A 10,447-nucleotide genomic window follows, 5' to 3' on the forward strand; every position below is an offset into this window, starting at 1 on the left:
TGGAAGCATCTTTTTCAACTGGATGCAACTCAAGGTTCCCAGAAAATGTGCCAAGAAAGCCCTCATTTACTCTCATCAAAACATCTGTACTTTGCTTTGACTTTGCCAAATTACACTCAAGATCACCTAATTTAAACCCTATTAATGGAATGGGTTCTGCTGTAGTTTGAACGAGTGCCCCCCAAAAACCGTGTGTTAGAAACTTTATCTCTAGTTTAGGGAGATTGTTAGGCCATAGGGATTCTGCCTTCATTAATGGATTAATATTATTGTGGGAGTAAGTTTGTTTTAAAGGAGTGAGTTCAGTTTTCTCTCTCTCTCTCTCCCTCTCTCTCTCTCATTTTTCTTTTTTCCATGCCCACCCCACCCCATCCCACCCCACCCCCTCGATGCCCTCTGATCTTTGCCATGGAATAATCCAGCAAAATCATCCTTGGCAGATCCAGTACTTTGACCTTGGAATTCCCAGCCCCCATGACTGTGAGAAACAGATTTTTTTTTGACAGGCAGAGTGGACAGTGAGAGAGAGACAGAGAGAAAGGTCTTCCTTTTGCTGTTGGTTCACCCTCCAATGGCTACCACGGCCAGCGCGCTGCGGCTGGCACACCACGCTGATCCAAAGCAAGAGCCAGGTGCTTCTCCTGGTCTCCCATGGGGTACAGGGCCCAAGGACTTGGGCCATCCTCCACTGCACTCCCGGGCCACAGCAGAGAGCTGGCCTGAAAGAGGGGCAACCGGGACAGAATCCAGGACCCTGACCAGGACTAGAACCTGGTGTGGAGAGAGCGGCAAGATGGTGGAATAGGAAGGGAGCACACTGATAGTCCAGGAAGAGACAGTTTAATAAAAGTGGAGATACTGCAGGTTCAAGGAAGAGTAGGGGAAGAAACAGCAGAGGAAACTCTTCCAGAACTAGTGATTCACAGTGGACCTGCGTAGAGAGAGCGTGGGAGCCCAAGTTCAGGACACCAGCGGCAGACTCAACACACCGGCGCTGGAATGCGAGGTGAGCTGAACCTCAATAGCCTGAGACACCAGCGGGAAAGTGGAAAGAGGAGACTAGAGGGAATGAGGCTTGAAACCCAATGGGGAAAAGTTCACCAGGCTAACTAGAAGAGAGAGAGAGAGAGAGAGAGACAGACAGAGAGAAAGGTGACCCATACAGACACGAGTTTCTCTTTCTCCGCTCACCTCTCAAAGGCGAGCAAGACAAAGAGCAGGCGCCATTTTTGGACATACGTCATAAGCAGGGCGACCTCAGGTCTGCACCGGCCCTGAGCCTAGAAGAAACACCTGACTCCGTGGGGGGGGGGGGTGAAATAACAGGAGATTAGGATCTAATGAATGTGTGGTGCTAATGAACTGAGACTGTGAAAAAAGAGACAGTGGGGGAGAGAACTCACGTGAGTACTCTCCAGAGACGCTACAGTTCGGTAACCTTGGCAACCCAGTGGGAGACTGCAGGAGAATTGGAGCCCACACTGAGGGCAGCACAGATTCCCTGGGTGATCCTTGGGAAAGAGCTTCCGAACTTTGGCTCCTGTGGGTATATCATTCACCTGCTAACTACCTCCAATTCCATTCAGCTGTGCGGAATTACTTCCCTTTTGAATCAAAAAAAAAAAAAAAGACAAGAAAAAGAAAGAGAGAGATTTGCCACGCCTAACCTGGGAGTGTCACTTTTGACACACCCTCAACCCTGAGGAACCAAACAGAGCTCTCAGGCCACACCCATCTCAAGTCTCTAAGGCTCCATAGAAAGCAGACAGTCCACTTATTCTAGAATCATAGTATAAAAAGAAAAAACACGATGGTGAAAAAACCAAATATCTCCAATATGTCAAACAACAAATGCAAAAACCAAGGTAACAAGAACAAGGAAGACACTATGATGCCCCCAAATGAAAAAGACACCCCAATTCAAGATTATGAAGATGAAGAGATAGAGGAAATGCAAGAAGCAGATCTCAAAAAATTGATAAGAACATTAAGAAGTTCTCAAAAACAAATTCTTGAACTACAGAAATCCTTAATGGAAAAGATAGAAAATCTGTCATGCGAAAATGAAATATTAAGGAGGAATGAAAGTGAAATGAAAAAACTAGTAGAACAAGAACTCTGATAGTGACAAGAAATCATAATGAAATCAAGAATTCAATAGATCAAATGACAAACACATTAGAGAGCCTTAAAAACAGAATGGGTGAAGCAGAAGAGAGAATATTGGACTTAGAAGAAAGAGCACAGGAAAGTATACAGTCAAACCAAAGAAAAGAAGAGGAAATTAGAAATCTAAAAAATATTGTTGGGAATCTACAGGATACTATTAAAAAACCCAACATTCGGGTTCTAGGACTTCCTGAAGGCATGGAGAGGGAGAAAGGATTAGAAGGCCTTTTCAGCGAGATACTAGCAGAAAACTTCCCGGGTCTGGAGAAGGACAGAGACATCCTAGTACAGGAAGCTCATAGAACCCCTAGTAAACATGAGCAAAAGAGATCCTCACCACGACATGTTGTAATCAAACTAACCACAGTGAAACATAAAGAAAAAATTCTAAAATGTGTAAGAGAGAAACATCAGATTACTCTCAGAGGATCCCCAGTTAGACTCACAGCAGACTTCTCATCAGAAACCCTACAAGCTAGAAGGGAATGGCAAGACATAGCCCAGGTATTGAGAGAGAAAAAATGCCAGCCCAGAATATTATATCCTGCAAAGCTCTCATTTGTGAATGAAGGTGAAATTAACACTTTTCATAGTAAACAGAAACTGAAAGAATTTGTTGCCACTCATCCTGCCCTGCAAAAGATGCTTAAAGATGTGTTACACACAGAAACACAGGAACATGGTCATCAATATGAAAGAAGGTAAAGGAAGGAAACCTCACAGCAAAAGATCACAGGAAGCTCAATTTCTCTTTGACATAGAATGAAAATCTGATTCTCTGTTACAGCAATGTGTTAAAGTAATCTATTATGTTCTCTTTATGTCTGTTAAATTCTAATTGTTCAAAAACTGCTGAATTTTTATTAAGAGCTATGGGTTATTTAAATATGTGCTTATTTTCAAAGATTTGAATAACCACCTTGTAACAATGATCAAATTTGGTCTATATTATGTCATGATTTTAAGGAATCTTATTTCAACCAGATATTTTGGATTTTGAGCCTTCTTGGCATTCTTGACAGGCATTCAAAAAATCAAAGTTTCAAACAATCTGGACTCTAAAATTTCCAGTAAATCTTGGACTTTGGTTTTTCCAGTTTGGGCCCAACTGAAAAAATCGAAGGACCTATGTCTCTCATCTTATAGAGACACCAACTAATCAGGCTATTTGGATTATATTAGAAGTACTGTCAAGATGTGACGTGGTACTAAATTTTAAGTTTCTATAATGGAAAATGCTATTAATACAAATGTTTGAGAATTAAAAAGTCTAATGATCTTGTGTTACTAGACATGATAGTTATCTTAATGAGAAATCCCCAGAGGCCTAAAGGGTTAAATATTTGTAAAATCCTACAGGTGTTTTCAAAAATACTGTGAAGTAAGCAAGTGCCTCTTGTTGGTTGATGAGTTTATAATTTTAAACATGGCGACTTAAAGTCTTTTGTCATCCACAGTTATATATGATCTGCTGCTCATAAAACTAAAGCGTTGTTGGTTCTGTGTGTAGCTGTCCTCCTATAGGTTCCTATGGATTTTTTTTCCAGCCACTTCTATTGTATTCAGTACTTTGCAATGGCTCTGTAAACAGATGAAGCCAATAATGTATTAACAGTACCAACTGAGAGAAAGTATGGTTAACTGAGGTTACTAAAAACAAAAAGCAATTCAAATCAATTGGCAATCTACAAAAAGAGTTAAAGATTTTTTTCTTTCTTTCTTTTTTTTTTTTGACAGGCAGAGTGGATAGTGAGAGAGAGAGAGAGAGAGAGAGAGAGAGAGAGAGAGAGAGAGAAAGGTCTTCCTTTGCCGTTGGTTCACCCTCCAATGGCCACTGCAGCCAGCGCATCTCGCTGATCTGAAGCAAGGAGGCAGGTGCTTCTCCTGGTCTCCCATGTGGGTGCAGGGCCCAAGCACTTGGGCCATCCTCCACTGCCTTCCTGGGCCATAGCAGAGAAATGGCCTGGAAGAGGGGCAACAGGGATAGAATCCGCTGCCCCGACCGGGACTAGACCCCGGTGTGCCGGCGCCGCAAGGTGGAGGATTAGCCTGTTGAGCCACGGAGCCAGCCAAGAGTTAAAGATTTTAAAAGCTATTATTAAAATTGCTATATGGGTCTATTATGTTATGTTATATATGTGTACATATTGTATGTTCACATGGGAAAATTTTATTAAGAATTTTATTTTAATCAGCTTATAGATAAGATTGTCCATAAATTTAAGCTGCTAAAATTAATCAAAGATACATTTTAATTTGTGTGACCTGAATCTCTGTATCATATGTTTTAAACGTGTTGGTAGAAAGAAACTGTCAACATTTTATGTGGTTGTGCTTAAGTTTACTGGTTAAACAAACTACACCATGTTCGATATTTAAGAGGTGTTTTCAAATACATGATTCTTAAAATTTATAGAAGGCATTGGACCTTCTGGTAAATGTTTTCTTAAGTTGTTATCTAATGGTTGAAACGGTTTGCTAAGTATTCATGTGATATTGCTATTGTCAGCAAGCGATCTAGGACTTGCTCCCTCATTTTTCTATTCTAAGCCCAACTTGTTCTTTCATTTCTCTATTCTCTTCAAGGTAGGAAACTAATTCTATTATGAAGGAATCTGTAGGATGCACAATTTAATCTTTAGACCTTATAAAAGAGATGGCTAACATTTTTCTGTAATAGCATAGCCAAAATAAGAACTTAAATAATAATCTCATAGCTAGATTCACTTCGCCATCAGCGAAGTATACAGTAAGTAGAAAAAACCTCCCTTTCAGACCAAAGGGAAAGAAAGTTTGTAAGTGAGAATATACTTTTCCTCATGGGCATTGTCTACCTTAGAAAAACTACTACAGAACATGCCTGTGACTATAAACTTGTAGTTCAGGCCACCAAAGATTAGAGATGGGACTTGGGCACTCCCTTGACTTGCATCCTCTGCTCTGCTTTAACACAAACCAGGAGGAAAAGAAAGCTAGGCATCAGAAGCAATGGGTGGCAGGCCTATTAATGTCTGATCTGTACAGTGATCTTCCCTCAAGGAGACCCAACAGGCCAGTCCACTGCAGTGGCTTTCAATGTGGTAAGCCTGGGCTTCAGCAGAAGTCAGCTTGTGAAGAGCCCTGGCAGCTCTGCCAAGAGTTGGATCACTGGAAATGGACCTGCCCTGGAGTCGAAGGATGCCCAGGTCAGAGCCACGGATCTTATTGGCTCTAAGCTGAAAAGCCCTTCACTCAGCCCAACTTCCAAAGTGACCACTGCAGCTGAGGGGACGGCCAAGTAGGGTCAGCAACATTGCAGGTCTGGGCCTCTTTACTTACAAGGCCTAAAGCCCAACAGATTATTATCAAGCCCCTTCTGTCAGGTTCTATTTGCCTCTCAATCAGAAAACTTAATTGTAGCTTAGACAGCACCTTTCTTAGCTCCTCTAATAATGACTCTGTCCTTTGTTCTAGACCCTGTCTAGCGCACTTGGGCCTCATTCCTTTGTAATCATAACCTCTACTCTACCTCCAATGGCTCTACTCCCAACCTGTGTGTACTGATGGTCCTCTTCCCCACTTAATGCTGTATAATTGTTCAGACCTGGTTAATGCCTCTCTTAGGATCATTGGTTACTATCCTCACCCTGTCTTTTATGACCTTGTCTAAATATGATCAGAGTCGGCGAACTTGGGAGGTTTCCATAGCCTTGGCAACTCATGACGAGAGCCTAGGGTGGTTACTGGCACCATAAACTAGAGTGTCAATTTGTTGGGTCAACAACAGGAGTCACTGTGCACTTGCTCCTCATGTGGGATCTCTGTCCTTAATGTGCTGTACATTGTGATTTAATGCTGTAACTAGTACTCAAACAGTATGTTTCACTTTGTGTTTCTATGTGGGTGCAAACTGTTGAAATCTTTACTTAATATATACTAAATTGATCTTCTGTATATAAAGAGAATTGAAAATGAATCTTGATGTGAATGGAAGGGGAGAGGGAGCGCGAGAGGGGAGGGTGACGGGTGGGAGGGAAGTTATGGGAGGGAGAAGCCATTGTAGTCCATAAGCTGTACATTGGAAATTTATATTCATTAAATAAAAGTTAAGAAAGAGGTTAAAACCAAAGGAGTGGGGCCAGCGCTGTGGCAAGGCAGGTTGAAGCCCTGGCTGTGGCACCGGCATCCCATGCGGGCGCTGGTTCGAGCCTCAGCTGCTTCACTTCTGATCCAGCTCTCTGCTGTGGCCTGGGAAAGCAGTGGAAGGTAGCCCAAGTCCTTGGGCCCCTGCACCTGCATGGGGGACCGAGAAGAAGCTCCTGACTCCTGACGTCAGATCAATGCAGCTCTGGCCTTTGTGGCCAACTGGGGAGTGAACCATCGGATGTAAGACCTCCCTCTCTGCCTCTTCTCTCTCTGTGTAACTCTGACTTTCAACCAATAAATACATAAGTAAATAAACAAATAAATACATCTTTTAAAAAACAAAACAAAAACAAAAGAACCCAGTGTGCCGGCACCGCAGGCAGAGGATTAGCCTATTGAGCCTATTTCGGCACCGGCCGAAAAACAGATTTCTTTATGAGTTACCCAATCCCTGGTATTCAATTATAGCAGCACAAAGTGGACTAACGCAAACTTTGTGTTTCTTAGGCTTCTGAGTATTGCACGTCAAGATAGGATGACCCTTAGTTCTCAGAAATTTGCTGGAGATGATGTGTTTAAGACACATATTTGGGGCCGGCTCTGTGAAGCAGTGGGTTAAAGGCCTAGCCTACAGTGCTGGCATCCCATATGGGTGCCGGTTCGAGTTCTGGCAGCCACTCCACTTCCAATCCAGCTCTCCTCTATGGCCTGGGAAAGCAGTAGAAGATGGCCCAAGTCCTTGGGCCCCTGCACCCATGAGGGAGACCCAGAAGAAGCTCCTGGTTCCTGGCTTCAGATCAGCTCAGCTCTGGCCTTTGCAGTCATTTGGGGAGTGAACCCGCGGATGGAAGACCCCCCTCTCTCTCTCTGGCTCTACCTCTCTCTGTTAACTCTTTCAAATAAATAAACTCAATCTTTAAAAAATGAGACACATAGTTTGTGTGGAGTGTGTTCAGGGGGAGCACAAAATACCTTCCATTCATGCCTCTGGTGAAAATTTCTACCTGGCTTATCCGTTATCAGAAACAACTTCTATAAGTAGTTTTCTCTTTTTAAAGTATTTAAAATTTATTTTAAAGACAGAGAGGAAGAGAAAGAGAAAGAGAGAGAGAGAGAGAGAGAGAGAGAGACTCTCTCCCATCTGCTGATTCATTTCCTAAGTGCTACAAGAGCTAAGGCTGGCCTAGCCAGGAGCCAGGAACCTGGAACTCAATCCAGGTCTCCCACATGGGTGGCAGAGACCCAAGTACTTGAATCATCACCTGCTGCCACCTAGGGTGCACATTAGCAAGAAGCTTGAATTGGGAGTGGTGGTGCCTGTTTGTTTCCCGGCTGCTCCACTTCCAATCCACCTCCATGCTAATGCACCTGGGAAAGCAGCAGCAAATGACCCAAGTACCTGGGCCCTTGCCACCATGGAGGAGACCTGATTGGAGTTCCAGGTTCCTGGCTTCCACCTGGCCCAGCCCCAGCCATTGGAGCCATAGTAGCCATTTGCTGAGTGAACCAGCAGATCAAAGATCTCTGTGTCTGTCCCCCACCCTCTCTGTAACTCTTTCAGATAAATAAATAAATAAATATTTAAAAAGTAAAAAAAAAATCAACTCACACTGAAGGACTTGTAGTTTCCCAATGCCCTAAACCTCTCTGCCTCAAGGCATTTACACCAGACATCCCTTCTGCAACCTGCTTACTCGGTCTTCTGATTTGTCCTTTAGATCTTAGGATATATCATATTCTTTATATAAAATAATATTACATCCTGCCATTCTTACTACCAGTACAAAGGTTTCCAAAAAACAAATACTAGATTAATGTTTGGGGAATAAATGAACCAGTATGCAAGATACCTAACTTGTTACAACGTAATTAATCCTATATTTTTGTATGACCTATGCATATCCAAGTATATATCTGTTACTTTCACAGAATCATAGAGTTGAGGGGAATAGAGACTACAATAATAAGCTTTTACCTTTCTTCTCTGTTTCATGACCCCAGATATCACACTATTGAGTTATTTTGTTTCCAAAGAAATGCCTAATTCATTTTCACACTATCTTGTTACAAATCACTAAATAAGATAGTTTCCCAATTTGATTCACAAAATAACAAATCACTCTCAAATCTCATATGCAGAATAAATTTTGAGCATTGTCATTCATAAGCTTGGATTCTGGAGCTACTATTAAAGGGAGTAATATCTTTTAAAAATTATCCAAGGCTACCACATAGAACACGAGCACAAACATGTTATAGACTATGCTGTCCCCAGCCCCACCTTGAACTTCTGCTGCTTAGAATATGCATGACTCGGCCGGCAACGCGGCTCAATAGGCTAATCCTCCGCCCAGCGGCGCTGGCATACCAGGTTCTAGTCCCGGTTGGGCACCGGATTCTGTCCCGGTTGCCCCTCTTCCAGGCCAGCTCTCTGCTGTGGCCCGGGAGTGCAGTGGAGGATGGCCCAAGTACTTGGGTCCTGCACCCCATGGGAGACCAGGAGAAGCACCTGGCTCCTGCCATCGGATCAGCACGGTGCGCCGGCTGCAGTGCGCCAGCCGCAGCAGCCATTGGAGGCTGAACCAACGGCAAAGGAAGACCTTTCTCTCTGTCTCTCTCTCTCACTGTCCACTCTGCCTGTCAAAAAAAAAAAAAAAAAGAATATTCATGACTCTTTTCAACCACAAAGTGAAGAATCTGTCTCAGACTTTATTAGGAGTTAGAGGTGCTTCCAGGCATGGCTGTGGAACGTGCATTGGCTCTCTCACTTGCGCGAGCTCTGGCTGCAATTCTAGCTTGGGCTCTCTCTTCCTCATCTCTTAAAGCCTCTTCATGCTCGGATACAAAGGCACTGGGAACTGTACTGTGGATCTTGGCCAAAAACTCCAGGACTTTCATTTTGCTTGTTTCAGCATGAGCTCTTGGACCCCACAGGAACTCATAGCGTGGAGGATCACTATGGGGCACCTGCCGGTACTCCAGGTACTTTTCTTTCACCAAGTCTTTGGTGATGAGCTTCCTAGGCTCTCCATAGACAAAGTGCACACTCCCATCATATAGCCCCATCATATTTAGCACTTCCCAGATTTTCTCCTCCGTGGCACAATTGCCATTTGTAAAGATCACACCCAGAATTGTCATCAGCAGGCCAGTCTTGGGGACTCTTATTTCATCACTCAAACTCGCATCACAATTTGATTCCAATTTGTTGATGAGCACGTAGATATGCTTGTTGGGGTCCACTTCCTTCAAGTCAAGGCCAAATATCAGCTCCAGGTGCTGAGAAGCTTTTCTCAGGATCTCATGGAACTGGCTCCTGTATACTTGGATTATGTTTTTCAGGATTTCTGCCTTACTAATTGGCTCTTTCATTTGATACTTGTACAGCAAGTAATGCACCAGCATAACTACCTTCTCATCTACAGGGCCGTTGGGGAAATTCTCCATGGTTGATGGGCTTTGTGTGGACCCTGGCCTTGTGGTATTTTCATTTGATCGTGTAGCTGGAGCAGCTGCAGCAGTAGTGGTGGGGAATGTGACTGTCTCAGGGCCTTGGGGGTTGCTGAGTGTTCCAGTAAGTGAACTCCGGGGAATATCATTGGAATGAGCAGATGAAGAGGGGGAATACTCAGATCTTTGAGCATCCACCAGATTTTGGGGATCTTTTTGGGCCTGACGGCGTTTTTCCCGGGCACGGAGTTTACTCTTCTGCCCTCTAGGCATGATGAGTCTGTTCAGGAGCAGCAGACAAAACAGCAGGTGAACCAGTGACCTGGGGGAGAGAGAAGGAGACGGTGTGCACCTACTCACCAAAAGGACAGCACTTTGGCTTTATCCATGGCTCTTCTGCAAGTTTTCTTGTATCCACTACTCAAGGAATGCACAAGGTCTTATTCTCTGCTCTGTTTGTGCCCTGACTACCCTGTGAAATAGCAGGGTGTGTATTTTACTGCTAACTGCCAGATCTGCTAGGGGCCTACAAGGGGAATGACAGCAAGGTCTGGCAGGTCTAGGCTTTGTGGAAGTCCCTTTGCTATTGGGTAGGGAGATTTCTCTTAATTCACATTCAGGACCATCATCTTGATTTCTGTAAGGTTCTGAATCCTTCTACTTTGCAGTTGTGAAATTGATCCCTCATTTCAACACCCCCATC

General features: G+C 43.7%; 1 protein-coding gene across 1 annotated transcript; it reads right to left on the reverse strand.

Moving 5' to 3' along the window:
- Window positions 1-9,006: 9,006 nt before the first annotated feature.
- Window positions 9,007-10,017, reverse strand: LOC133752850 (melanoma-associated antigen B10-like). Its single transcript, XM_062183137.1, has one exon. It carries the CDS (start codon window positions 10,015-10,017, stop codon window positions 9,007-9,009), a length of 1,011 nt encoding a protein of 336 aa, XP_062039121.1.
- Window positions 10,018-10,447: the final 430 nt, after the last annotated feature.

The sequence above is a fragment of the Lepus europaeus genome, chromosome X, assembly GCF_033115175.1.
Source record: "Lepus europaeus isolate LE1 chromosome X, mLepTim1.pri, whole genome shotgun sequence".
Lineage (NCBI taxonomy): Eukaryota > Metazoa > Chordata > Mammalia > Lagomorpha > Leporidae > Lepus > Lepus europaeus.